Source organism: Anneissia japonica, unplaced genomic scaffold, assembly GCF_011630105.1.
Source record: "Anneissia japonica isolate Jap-2015-1 unplaced genomic scaffold, ASM1163010v1 scaffold6417_len956965_cov193, whole genome shotgun sequence".
Lineage (NCBI taxonomy): Eukaryota > Metazoa > Echinodermata > Crinoidea > Comatulida > Comatulidae > Anneissia > Anneissia japonica.
The window spans coordinates 408,403-423,322 of NW_022713977.1; the positions used below are offsets into that span (position 1 = coordinate 408,403).

At 38.3% G+C, this 14,920-nt stretch overlaps 1 protein-coding gene across 1 annotated transcript in view; it reads left to right on the forward strand.

The window, feature by feature from the left end:
• Positions 1-14,920, forward strand: part of LOC117108844 (mucin-2-like) — a 30,724-nt gene that overhangs the window by 1,548 nt on the left and 14,256 nt on the right. The window contains exons 2-15 of the mRNA XM_033251013.1: positions 1,525-1,775; positions 3,700-3,875; positions 4,074-4,174; positions 5,295-5,563; positions 5,976-6,131; positions 7,186-7,226; positions 7,835-7,944; positions 8,579-8,831; positions 9,680-9,796; positions 10,504-10,718; positions 11,652-11,759; positions 13,305-13,448; positions 13,796-13,919; positions 14,634-14,810. Coding sequence (XP_033106904.1) covers positions 1,525-1,775; positions 3,700-3,875; positions 4,074-4,174; positions 5,295-5,563; positions 5,976-6,131; positions 7,186-7,226; positions 7,835-7,944; positions 8,579-8,831; positions 9,680-9,796; positions 10,504-10,718; positions 11,652-11,759; positions 13,305-13,448; positions 13,796-13,919; positions 14,634-14,810 — 2,242 coding nt within the window. The remainder of the gene's footprint in view (positions 1-1,524; positions 1,776-3,699; positions 3,876-4,073; positions 4,175-5,294; positions 5,564-5,975; positions 6,132-7,185; positions 7,227-7,834; positions 7,945-8,578; positions 8,832-9,679; positions 9,797-10,503; positions 10,719-11,651; positions 11,760-13,304; positions 13,449-13,795; positions 13,920-14,633; positions 14,811-14,920) is intronic.

The window sequence follows — 14,920 nt, forward strand, 5'->3', positions numbered from 1 at the left end:
TATGTATGTATGCATCATAATTATTTACGTATTTTTACAGCATTGCCGCAATACGATTTGGAGTTATCTCAATTAATGTAATAGTAATTACTGTGTCTGTGTCTAATCTTGATATCTCTTGATTAAAATCAGGAAGATTATCTGTCCTGTCTAGACTATCATATTTTAATGACAAAATAGTGACATGCCTGAATATGGTCTTGATGACATCACATGATCACCATATATAGACACATCATGACTATATATGGACATACAACAGTCTGTGTCACATAAAATTTGATAGTTTTAGTTTTGACAGGACTTTACAACAGGATTTGTACTGTGTTGTCAAGTTCATAGATGTACCGTAAATAAAACCATAAATGCAAGGAACATGCAAATGAACTTAAGTATGCACAGTAGTAAGATCATTTGTGGTGAGCATAAAAGCATTTATTTGTTATTTGGTTTTACAATATGGATTTACGAGGAATGTAAGTTAAATAAAAAATAATAGAGTATTATGAGTATATCGTTTTGAAGCTTATGCATGATTGGATTTCAATTGAATGTTCTGGACGTGCCGGGAACTAAAACACCTGATCGACACACACTGTCTAGATGTCTGAACAGACAATTAAATTGTATAAAAAAAACTGTTGTGTCCATGTTACTCATGATGTTCCTATAGGCCTATATGGTCATGATGTGATGTCATTAAGATCATACTCAGGCATGTCACATGTGTTTAGTCCGCACAGAGTTTTACAAATAGTGACGCAAATACATACATATGCGCCCTAATGCAGCGGTCCGTAGGGCCTGCGACCCCTGGGGGGCCCGAAGGAGCCCTATCCATTATATCCAGTGGCGGATTAAAGGGAGGGGTCCTGTCGGGGCCCCCTTCAAGTCTGTCAAAAAAATTTTTAAAAATGGAGATAAAAAGGAAAATTATGTTCGCAATGTTAAGTCTGCGAGTGCCATTTCCGGCCATCTAGTCCTGCCATAATCAAACATTTGTTAATCAGCCCCACCAGAGCAAAGGCACAATGTGTCTCTCAAATCGACTGTAGGACATATAGGCCTATCATACTCTAGTGTCGGAATAAAGAGTGGGGGAGCTGTCTGCCCGGGGCCCCCGGGCAGACAGAATTTGTCAAAATATTTTTTAACTGGGGATAAAAAAATTATATTCACAATTTCATGCCTGTGAGTGCCATATCCAGACATCCAGAGGTGCCATAATCATAAATTTTCTTGCCTCAGCCTCAACCATGGTCGGGCTGAGGTGGTATGGACTCTCCATCTGTGAAAGTCCCTCCCTGGCACCTTTATTTCAAATACATGGATACGCCACTGATACTATATCATGTGTTTGTCGTTAAAAACATTTTGAACTACAATGCAAAACTTTCGTAATCTTTTTAGTTTTTTTAATGTACCTTCGTCGACAAGTCAGCATACCAACAAAAGTATTGTACCTGGAGTATTGAAGAGGCTTTTAAAAGATGTAAACTTTTAAACTTGTTTTGTTTTACATAGGTTGAACTTCAGTACAGGATTGGTTGGGCTAGAGTTTCTACTGAGGGCGGAACGTGTGATGCCCAGCTTATTCAGGACGGTACAGAATTCAGGGGTCGAAAAATTAAATGTGAGGGCGATTCATGTACGACGTATGACGAACTAGGTCGCACCACTGAAGCCTGTACCGATGTTAGTATACGTGATAACTGGATGTCTGGCCAAGGGTCCTCATCGTGGACATTTCCTATCAACAACGATTATGCATATGGGTAAGCAAACATCATCATTTGGTAATTTAATGAGTTTAGTTTTGAAGGTAACCATGTGCCAGTGGTACGTATTCCACCCCCCCCCCCCGTCCTGCCTTCCTGATCCCAATTCAGGGGGCGTGGGCTAGTTTCGGCCTGTGGTGGGGATGGTGGAGCAAAAAATCCTCCAATGAAACTTAATGGTAATTTTTAGTATTTTTTAAACCATACAGTGGGACTACTTTGCTGTCATGTGACAGGGGCCACAATGGCAAACCTGAATACGGTCTTGATGAAAACCATCCCGCCTAACAAAATTTCACGTTGTTAGATTTTGAAAAGTATTTACGGAATAGGAATATAGGCCCAGTTACGAAATGTCATGGGGTAGGGGTCCGCAACCCCCCACCCCTCCCACCTTCAACCGCCCGCCGCTTGACTTGGCAATCTTAATGAACCATCCCTCTAATTACGGAATCGGAAAGTATGCCCAACTACGAAATGTGAGAGATGTTATTAATATACAGACATTTGAAATGACACATTGACACTTGATGAATTATTTTCGAGTGAATGAGTAACAACGCTACCGGTATCTGATTGTAAGTTTGAAAGGAGACGTCGCAGCCAATCTTTTACTCCGTGACAGACCAGCAAATAAATATAATGTCTATAGTGACATAAATTCAGGAGCCAATCCTTTTACAAATAATTGGAATAAAGAAATTTATAAACCATCGGTGTATGCTCTAAATAAAGTATGTCTACTTAACAATACCGAGGCTTCGAATTCTATGTTGGCAAACAAAGTGAATAAAAACATACATTATTTTAGATTAGAATAGAGTGAACCGAGGAAAAAACATGCTGACAATATTATAACGGGACAACTAGCAAACAACTTTTGGAAATTTTTTAAATATAGTATAATGCAATATTACAATAGAAAATCTAATCTAGAAAAAAAATTAGAATTACAAAATCCATAACCAATAATATAATATACTGTAATATAAAATAAAATAAAATAAAATTTTGGAAACTTGGACAAAAATCATAAGCGTTCAAATTTCATGAGTCGATGTCTGAATCGCTAAAAGAACATTGTAAATTCTGTCAAATTATATTGTATTGTTCACCCTTTATTATATAACCCACAGTTCTGCCGACAAGCGACCTTGGGTCCCGGGTGTAGCCTGCCTGGGCCCATTGGCTGGGGCTGGGGATTGTAGACCAGTTCATGAACAATAAAGCATGGAAACATGAACAGTAAAAGCTATCTTTCCTTTTATTCCAGCGTCGTTTATTCATTTCATTTTTTTAAATACATTTTTGCAACATAGCAGCCCGGGCTCCTGTCGCGAGCCCGAGCCACGGGGCACTTTCCCCGTCTGCCCCGGCCCTTTGGCGCCACTGACAAACTGTATGGTTAATTTAAATATTGGGAAAATCCTAAGATTGTATATTAATTGTCATTATGTAATTTCCTAAATATTCACCTTTTCTTGGTTGAAGGATTCAAATTATCCTTTAATACTTTCATTCAGTAATTTCCTAAATTCAAGTAGAGCAAAGGGTAGATTGACAGTAATAATAACTGGTGGTGTAAGTGTGCACGTGGAACTATGGAGATATTTTTTGTTACCGGTTGTGCAATCCTTACCGGTTGTAATCCTGTGCAATAGGCCTACATGACCTTACACATTGTTTTTCAGAAGGGACGTTTTGTGTCGGTCACACAGTGAACACGACCAAGTTAAAGTACTAAAAATAGGACCGATTACTGTACATTCAAACAATTTACTTCCCATGTTGAATAAAATATTCAAAAATACACACACACACACACCCCCCACACACACCCACATACACACTCACACATACACACACAACATCTCATTCATACTGTAATTCAATCATTAATAATGGCAACTGTAATTTGTAGAATTACAGTGAGTACTGCTTGGCCGGAGAATGTGGGAACTGTGGATAGACAGGCAGTAGCTGCATTCAGCATGGATCTCGTGATGAGAGGTGACACTGTAAACTCTTCACCGAAGACTACTATGCTTACCCTATTGAAACTAAGGCAATCATGCGAAACAGTTATTCGTATTCCAGGTAAGTTCATTATAACTGAAATGTACAAACTTCCCCAATATATATGTAGGCTTACACCAAATTATCATTATCATATCATCTTCATCATTATCCTCATCTTTATCATCATCATCATCATTATCATCGTCACCATCATCGTCAGCGTCATCATGATTGATAATCAATAACTGATGTTTCTAAAAATTCATTCACCCACAGTGTATGACGCGGATGGTGATGATGTCCAATGCAGAAGAGCTACTGGACAGGACGAATGTGGCAGTGTGTGTGACAGTCTGACTGATGCCACAATAAGTTCGGTGAGTATGTTACGGTGCTTCCTATTGCTTCCGACGCGGTGGGACGAAAAACGAAATGACGTCACAAAGAAGTCACCTGCGCATTGAGAACATTAGATTCTCCTCGTGGCGTGGATTGTAGGATGCATTTTGACTAATTCTACCATAGAATGCTCCCTAATAAAGCCATCCATTATTTTCCTATCGGTCAAATTCAAAATTACATACATGACATCCTTGCACTGCTTAATCTTAATTTCAATACACTCATTACACGATGAGTCACCGAGAGCTTTCGTACGAATTGTGGAGCCTTCCACACCTCCCCTATTGCGTCGTGGACTGCCACCCAGTGCTGTAGCGAAAGTGTAGCTCCCTGGTTCAACTGACCAATCAGCGTCGCCAAAGGCGTCGGCGATATCGTGTAGCGATTTTCATGGAAACTAGGCTTTACTAAAGCTTGGTTTCCATACAATCGCTACACGCTCCATCACCGACAGCTTTCAGTGATGCTGATTGGTCGGTCGAATCGGGGAGCCGTCCCGATTGCGTCGGTTTTGGGAACTACGTAACTACGCAGTACAGCGATTGCACTGAAAATACTGTAGCGATTTTAAGGAAACCTGCAGGATTTTGACTTATTGATAGATAGGCCCTCCAAGCTTTACGTGAAAATATTATGTAACATGTAGGATCAAATGAAATATTGTTAATGATAAACAGTTCTTGTTTTCCACATACTATTAATAGATTAATTGATTATTGATATTGATTTTAAAGCAGCTTAACTTAGTCAGCTAAACTGGTGGTAACCATTGTATGCGCGCTACCCATTGGAGATATCTTGGTTCCCGTTGCAATTCCCATCGCTGCACTCCATGTTTTTCAGTTGGAGGGGACGTGTCAAAAACACACCGTCTTCGGATGAGACGTTTAAGCCGCCTGGTCCCGTGTGCATTATGACCCTCTTCATAAAGTTAAGGAAGCCTCTCCTGGTGTTGCCCAGTGACCATAAAACGTACAGAACATACACTGTTGCATCAACGAGACTTCTTGACTAAATACCAAGAATTTACTGTACAGTAGGCCTATGTTGCGTACTCTGGTTCTAATTTTTATTTATTTATATTTTTTTGACCAGGATTGTGTTCTTACGTTCACACCACCGGATGTTGGTCGTCTGGCATATGCGGTGACATTGATAGTAGAAGATTACTCAGCCGGGGTAGCGCTAAGTAGAATCCCTCTGCAATTCCTAATTAACGTTTTTGAACCTACCGTAAATGATAATTGTAATGATAAGCCAACATTCATTGATGATACACCCCTTGATCAATCTGAATATGGAGTTATTACTGATGGCACTCTGACTTTGAAAATAACGGCAATGAGCTCAGCAGACGGCGCAACGTAAGTATATTATCTTAAAATTCGATTTTTAATAGCACACTTCAGACCGCAGCAAATCCACTATGGGCATTTTCGCCAAGGCCCTAGGGTCACTCATATGACATTTAAGTCTTGTTGCGTAAACATGCGTCTATTTCTCAAGTTTATTTTATAGTAAAGTAACATAATAGTTTTTATCAACGGAAAAAAGACACAAATTTAGAGAACTTTGCAAATATTTTTATTTAATTTGAATTCAACAACTCTCATAGGCCTACACATGGGGTTTGAAAAACAGTGTTTGGACATTTGATGTTATTCTTAGTTGTTCGAGGGAAAAACCTGTCGTTTCGGTGTTAAAACATAATATAAATGTGTTGGCGTGGTCAATCAATACTGAATAACGTATTCTAATGTTTATTTTTCAATACAGTATTGTGGCAATTGATACAACGTCTCCATTAAGAATGTTCAAATCAGAACTTATGACTACGGAAAACACTCAGATTTCTTACGTCGACATCACATACACACCTACTAGCAACAACTCTGTTGAACAATTTTGTTTCACTGCGGAGGACAGCTACGGGTAAATAGGCCTACATTATTATCTTTTTATATCAGTCTGTTTTAGCACGAAATTAGAAGCATTTTAGGCCTACTCGACAATCGGACGTAGAGTCTATAACGTTTTCAGCTCCGAGGAGGAGCTATAAAAACAGTCGGCTGATTGATTTAATAGATCTCTTTTTTTTTTTTTTTTTTGTATGGGCGGCCGTTTAGCTCTGATGAGGAGGCCTAGAAACACTCTGCTTGTTGATCTATAGATTTTGCATGTTCGACCACTAGGGCCAATATACTTTACTGTCCCTAGTATACTGCCCTCCCGATGAGGAGCTCTAGAAATACTCTGCTGATTGATAGAATAAATCTTTATGAAAGGACGGCCGTTAAGGCAAATGTACTCTACAGCCTCTATTTACTACCCTCTTCGGAGGTCATGGATGGGTGTATCCGTTCCAGATTTACTTCTCCAAAGTAGGGTTCAATTTGTTTAGGCCGAATCCCTTTCCAAACAATCATCCCCCAGGGACGGATCCAGAGATATCCAAAAGGTGGGTGGGGGAGGGGAATTTGGGCCGATCAAGACAACACTGAACTAGGGGGTCCCCGGGGCATTCCCCCGAGAAATTTTTGTGTTCTAGACGCCTGAAAATAACATTTGAGGCGTTCTGGGCTACCTTCTTTATTCTTTTTCCTGTTTTTTTTTGGGCCACCCCACTAAATCCTCCCCTGTCCTTCTTAATAAAATATCAGCAAAATTATGATTAAATTTACAATTTACGTACCTCAAGGCGTCCGCTTCAATGGTTTCGGTTCGAGTTTTTCAATTTTATAATGACTTGATCAAACTTCTTATTACTCTATTTTAATATTTTGATAACGTAAAACAAGATTCAATGTTCTGACAAAGTTCTAACTTAGAAAATGTAGCCAAGGCTCTATGCAGATTGAGTGGTGCATCAATCAACGGACACAGGCTAGATTAGTCCTCCATGTCGAAAAGGTAGGCCTATCCCAGAAGTGCAAAACAGACTTGTATTTTTCCATATGAGTAATATTTCTGGCTTTTGTTTTTGTAGACTTACAGCAAATTTGCGTTGCTTAACTGTTTTTACTGGAGGTACGTATTGTTGACATGTGTTATAACTGATATTAATTTAATAGTTATGTTGTTGGTAAGCTGTTGATATGTTTTTAAAAAGTTCCGTACCATAGACGCCTTACTATAATAAGCCGTTTCGTAGTCTGAACTGCGCATGCCCATATCAAGGTCAAGCGACAAAAAACAAACATACACCACATACACATAGCATAGGTTTATATCGATTGACCTTGGATATGGGCATGCGCAGTTCAGACTACGAAATGGCCTATTATATTGATGATAAATTGGAAGACAAAGCTGTAGATTACATGGCGTAACTAATTGTATTCGCAAAGTTATGACGTAACCACAAACATTTCATTATTAAACCTTGTTCATGTGAATAATACTGGGAATAATGTTAGGTCTAATGTAAATGGACCTTTCCGCTAAGCCGCCCATTGGCCTCGGTGGTCCCACATAAAGATAAAGTAAACATGCGTAAGCACTTGCGTTTGTGGGACGCACGTGTATTTGTAGGAGGACAATTGCTTAATCTTAGCGATGTTCTGATTGGTCAATTACTAAATTTGATTGACACTTCAGAAACATCCATTGACTGCCTATTTTTTCCTTTTCACCAGCCAAAAGTTTAGGGATAAATATTGACTCATTGGTTCCTCCAAGTGGATCGCAGATAACACTGTCTAATGACATCACATTCGTCAACTTTAGTGTGCAGTTTGATTCAACGGTATGGTCATTTGAGTTAAATTAATTGTAGGCTTACATTTTATTCAATTCCAATAAAAGTTATTTCATGATTATAGTTATAAGTGAGCCCGAAAAATGTACGCAAAGTATATGCAAATAACAAAATAATTCATTTATTATAATAACTGGTAACACGTTTCACTTATCAACATAAAACACAAAATCTACATAAACTAATCCTCATTTATGAGGCTTAGGGAGAAATATTCACTCTATGTAAAAATATGAATCACTACAATTCAACAAGTGGAAAATTAATAATATAAAATATATACATTTTTATACACGTGTCTCAGAGCGCTTTTCCATATTATTACCCCAGTCATTGGAACGATGCCTATGGGAGTAATTTCGTAGTTACCCTTGTGAATTTGCACTCAAACCCCTTTGGGTACCCATTTATACTCCAGGGTGGTGGAGAGGAGCGACGCAGGTTTATGCCTTGCTGAAGGACACGAGCGAAATGCACAGCGAGGGATTAAAACACCGACCTTGAGTTTGGGAAACCGTTCCCGTTGCGCCAAGCCCCTTCCAAGAAAAAAAACCCCAAAACCAAAGAATCATATACTGTTTTGTTTATATCGATTAACAGTTAATATTATATCAATTAACAGGTTAACAGACCCTATTCGACAGCGTTTATTCGTTTCTTTAACGAAAGCAACAATCAGGAGGTACTGGCTATAGATACATCGACTTCAAGCGATGTATCGTTTGATGGAAACAACACAGTACGTTTTAAGGTAGCGTCGTCAACACTCGCGTTTGGTAGTTATTATATCCTGATGGACTCTGGGACAGTAATGAACCTATTGAATCCATTTGTTGGATTCAGTGACACCAGCTTCTGGACGTTCCAAATCTTAGGTAAGGCAGAGCATTGTTGATTTTTTGCAATCTGACATAAGCAGAAAATGTATATTACGATATCAACCGTCGATCGCTTTAGGCCTACTCTACAATGGTTGACCTTGAGTAGTTACTCTACAGTGGACAACCTCAAGTAGGCCTGGTTACATACAGTGGGAAACCTCCAATAGTTACACCCGGTAACCTCCTCCAGTAGTTACACCTGGTAGCCTCCTCTCATAGTTACACTAAATTCGTCAAACTCCTGGTACAATAGTTACACTCCATTCGGCAACCTCCTGGTGCAGTAGTTACACTAAAACAGTGGGCATCCTCAGGCCTGCAGTAGTTATACTACGGTGGGTAACCTGGTGGTGAATTCCAGTAGTTACACTAAAGTGGGAAACCTCCAGTAGTTATACTACGGTGAGTAACGTAGCTACACTACGGTGCATAACCAGGTAATCTCCAGTAGTACACTACAGTCGGCAACCTCCAGTAGTGAAAACCTCCAGTACACTATTGGGTAACCTGGTAACCTATAGTAGCTAATCATTTGACCGTATTTACTGGGTTGAGAGGGTAGTAGTAGTACAATACAGCCTCCAGCTCACCAAGGGCTATATTTTGAACTTTGAACTATGACCCGATTAAAATCCAGTCAATTCGTTTATATAGGGTCTGTGGTTTTTATATACCACTACATGACTGTCATTAGAGGGCATGGCTGGAACTATTTCTCAGTTTTTAACCAATCAATGCCTGGAATCTACACAGTCAGTATAAAAAATGTAATAGGCTATTCTGAACTAAGAAATAATGAAATAAACTTTATTTAAACAAATAAACTTTCATGTCAATCACAGATCCTGGATCTTCGTGTGCTATAAACCCGTGTATGAATGGTGGGACTTGCTCAGACGACGAAGACAGCTTTCAGTGCGAATGTCCGTTCTCTTGGACGGGAGAGACTTGCGAAACAGGTTGGTTACGTCATTATAATACGGAGCTTTCGATTTGTGCGATGACGTGACGCCAGAACGAAATCACTCATGCATGACCGTCCTACTTGGCGTCCTACGTTCTCTGCATACGTAAATTTGGCCAAATTGCGTTCCAGAATCTACTCGACGAGGTGACCTTAACGTTTTCGCATGCGCAGATGACTTATAGTGACGTCATTACGTTCTACGTTATACAGCCGTCGTACAATCGAAAGCACCCTAATGATAAAAATAGACATTTCCTTTCACGAGGCCTATAATATAAAACTTTATTTCATCTCGAAAATAAAAGTACAAAAGTCCAAATAAACTTGTTCGATTAAAATAATCGTTCTTTCACAAGATCGAGAAAAATTACATATAAAAACATTTAAAATATCAAAGCATTAAAAAATTCAAATGCCCAGTCCCTGAATATTGTATGCTAAGGTCCCACAAAACAATGTAAGCACGTGCGTTGAAAATCGCGTATTCCTGGCCCTGTTCTGATTGGTCAATTATTAAGTTTGATTGACACTACGGAAAGGTCTATTAAACTATGTGGCCCTTGGCCACGCCCACTCACACTCTCGTCGTTGATCTGCCCGACCCCTTCCTTTTCGGGGACTCTCCGTCTTACAAATCTTGGTCACACTTGTCTGACATGAGGGAGTTACCTGCATTTATGATTTTACTTTATTCCTCAGCCCATCAATTTTGTCGAGTGTACGGCACAAGTCATGTTATGCCATTCGAAGGCGAAACCTACAGCCTCAACAACCCATGCCAATACACTCTGTTGGCTAGTAACTGTACAGGAATAACAGATCCCGAAAACTCGTATAAAATAACAGGAATTCATGAAGAAGAAAACGAATATACTGCGTCATTATCAAGTGTTATAATTGAAGTCCTGGGAATGGTAAGTAATCACTGAATACACATTGGCCTTAAAGATATAGGGCCTAAATAAGCATATAGGCCTACTAACACAATGAAACAAATAGAAATAAAATTATAAATAATATAAGCACATTGATAATATTAATAGCAATGTTGAAATATAGAAATATTTAATCGTGTCAAGCATACGACTATGCATCAACACAATTTGAATATTATATTACAGTATACCCCCTCCTCTGAGACACCCCTATTAAGGGGTTTTCGGGCACAAACGAGGGAAAGATATCTTTCAATACTATGGTAAACCTAAAGGGACACCCTTATGAAGTGACCTTTTTTTTAAGTCCTGAAGGTGTCCCCTTAATAAGGGTTCTACTGTATAGGTTTATTTTATCGATTTTAATTAAATTCAATTTTGAATGGCCTACCATCTGTATTTTTGTAAGATGGGAGTTTTAATTTAAAATATTAGAATGATTAAAAATAAATTATTCGTAAATTAATGCTGCAATGGTAGCCATTACTGTGATGTACCGCCCTCTCAAAATATTGTTGAAATTGATACATAATAATAAATATATTCCTACTTTGCTATCATTCGCCACTATTTCTAACCCTGTTATTATACTCCTACACTTTTGGAGTCCTTAGGAGGTTCGCTTTACCCACCAGAACCAGAACCGCTCTTACTTTTTTACATAGATTCTTAAATTGGTATATATCTAATTTAGTGAGTATAGTAGTGTAAAACGCCTGTAAAATTAAAGAAAAACCGAAAATAAGATTAATTAAATTATTTAATAACTTTAAATGAGAAATATCATTATTTTATTGAGTTTTTGACGGAAATGTACATTTTAATTTGATTATTGACTTACAAACACTTTTGATTGGTCAAAACTTGTCGTAGCTTCTCATTGGATAGAATTGTTCTCTAATGTTTTTTTAGACGATCCAATTTTATCGAGACTTATCGCTAAGCATTAACAATAGGTCATCGGCAACTCCGGCTTCACCAGTCGATGGTTTACAGATAAACAACAACGGTGGAAATTTGGTAAGTATGGCGACATATATATGTATCGTCGTTAGTATTTATCTATTTCGTGAATACCTACCTGAATAAAACAATATAGGCCTTCTATATCATATTCATAATGGCTCTTACCCTCGACAATTAATGGAATTGTCTACATCGACGCTTTGGTTACGTAACAGCTTGGTACCATATCGGCTATGTGCGAGGGGGAGAGGAGAAAGTATCTCTCACTCCCTCACTTAAATCACCAACAACACGGCCTCTAATTTGCATGATATAAAAGAACTTCTATCCCAATACTTTATTCGCATTTTTTGATTAATTATTGTAAGCAGAGAGCTTGGGCGCCGTTGTAGCCTAGGCCCTAAGCCTAAAGAAAGTTGGCCTACAAGAAGTCTATGCTAGCAAGGCTTGGCCAGAGCAGTAGAGAGGCCTGCCCTGGGCAGTATGCTTCACGGCGGTACAGGTTAACCAAACGAGGTAGGCCTACCTCTTTTTTTGTTACAGCCGAAACTCTTCGGTGTACACGGCAAAAATAGAACGTTGCTCATTTGTTTTGTGATCGTATATCTTCCATAATGTTATCTAATCAAACAATCAAACCCAAATTATCGACCGCCCAACTTCAGAATTCTTCCATGTTAAAATGATATACCTAGGCCTTAAAATAGGCCTATGAGTGGCATGTGTAGGACTATTCCCTTAAGTTCGACACCATAGTGTATGAAATAAATATTGTACAACCCATGCTTCCCAAAATGGTTGGTCAAACTTTCGCATTGGATGCAAGCACACAAATTTAGGTTTAAGTTCATCAAATATATAATTCAAAATTCGAAAATATTTTCTGCAAAAAAGTCGATTATATTTATATTTCAAATATTAAAAGTTGTCTCTTTTTCCAGTGGCGGATTCAAGGCTTCCCTCTATCGCCCCCATCCTCAAATAAAAAAAAAAAATATGAAGAAAAAAAGTAAAATTTTATTCTAATTCAATGTGAGAGTGCCATTTTCGTCATCCAAGGGTACTTTAACCATGGTGGGGTTGAGGTGGATGAATGCAATCTGTGTAAAGTCCTCTCTGGGCCCTTATGAATCCTGTATCCGCCACGTTTCTCAAAGGGACGATCAGTAGTAAACAAAAATCGCTATAATACTAATATCAAGTAGTCATTTTTAAAACATAAAGTATCACATTTTAGGGATCTTATAAAGTCAATGTGCATTTTATTATGACATTTAATATCATGGGTTACGGCTTGTCTAGGAAATAACACATTGGGTCGCAGAGAAAAAAGTTTGGGAAGCGAGGCTGTATACTGCTAGTACTTTCTGGACTAATTTAATTATTTATTTTATTTCATCATCATCCATCAAACAGTGACCAATATCATTATCACTTTTTACCATAAGTGCAAACAACCTTTCACCAGCAATCTACATGCTGGCATAGTCAAAATTGCTTATTCATTTCATAATGCTGTAGTTTATACTTTATATTTTCCAGTATATAATGCAACAATGTTATGTATCAGGTCTCAATTTTCCTTTCACTCTGTTTTAGATTTTATACACAAACTTCAGCTTAATCGTGGTATTAAGCCAGGAGGGAAATCTACTGCTGTCAGTTGATGATGGCAGCACAGCAGAAGTGTGTGGTCTATGTCGACCATACAACGGCTCAAACTATGTTGCATCCAGTGGAATGGTAAGTTCAAGTTAAAAGTGCGATAACACCACTGAAGTGCACACTGCAAAACAGTGAAAGCAATGGATAATTTACTGTTTACCGTTGAATTTTTAGTCTACCTTAGGAATGCTAAAATTATTATTTATTATTACAGTATTTTTGTTAATACTTAAAAACAAGCTTTTTGGTATCATGTGGCATATGCTATTGCTACAAATCTCAGTTGATGGTATTTGGTTGTAAGAAGAACCATTTGAATTATAATGTCCCAAAGTTTTAATTAGTGTACTTTAACTGTCTGCAGTGGAAGAGCAATTATTATTGTTATTATTAGGTGATTATTAATGTTTCTTCAAATCTCTTAGGTGGATGATTTTGAGTTGTTTCTCGAAAGTTGGAGTGCGGAGAATTGCTCGCTATCGATGAAAAACTGTAGTGGTAATGTAGCAGATGAAGAATTATCAGCTGCATGTTCAGTGATATCAAGTGGTAAGAGAGACAGCTATTTATACATAAATAAAAAAAAGTGTCTGGCGGGATTCGTACCTGCAACCTCTTGCTATCAAGGCGAGTGTCATACCCATTAGACCACGACGACATATGGGGTATACATATTCCCAGGCACTTTCATTCATAGAACTGATTGCAACGCTCACACATAATGGAGCTATAAAAAAGCTAGAAAAGCTAGTGGGTCGCAGCTTGGAAATAGTAAATTATATTAAAATTAGGTTTGCTACGTTTCACCCTAACCACATTGTAAACAAATGGATAAATTAACAGTGCTTAAATTGGAACAAGACGTTACAGTCATATCAAGCATAGCCCTTAAACAGCTTATAGGTTGTCGCCTTGCTTGATACTGTTAACATCTTGTTCCTATTCAAGCACTGTTACGTAACCTATGCCTTAAAAATGACGGTATTAAACCGTACGGTTGTCGGCCAACTTGATTCTATGCAGAACGCAGCACAATGACGCACATGCAACAGATCGTTTTCCATAATGATCCATCCAGACAATCAGCAAACGGAATCACAGCAAGCGGAGTTGGATTCGTCATGGCGATTATCGTACGACGGGAGTGCCCAGCTTGCGGGTGTACCAAATTTTTCTATCATCTATAGCCATAAAATTTTGTACCTCAAGCTAATCATGGTTAGACTGCTGTAAAAATCATAAACAATGAAATTTATTTTACAGATGCGTTTGCGGACTGTCACTCTCTTGTACCCTTTGAACCGTTCCTGGACAGTTGTCTATATGATGTCTGCGCAAGTGGTGGAAGCACTGGAAACTGCAGCGTGATCGCAGCATACCAACAGGCATGTACGCAGTATGGTATTACAGTTGGTGAATGGAGAACTGATGGAAGCTGTGGTAAGACAGAGTTATTATATAAATTAATTAATATATTAATTAATTAGAGTTAATATATTATATTTTTTGTTGTGTTAGCTTGAAATTTGGCATTATACTCCAGGTTTCCA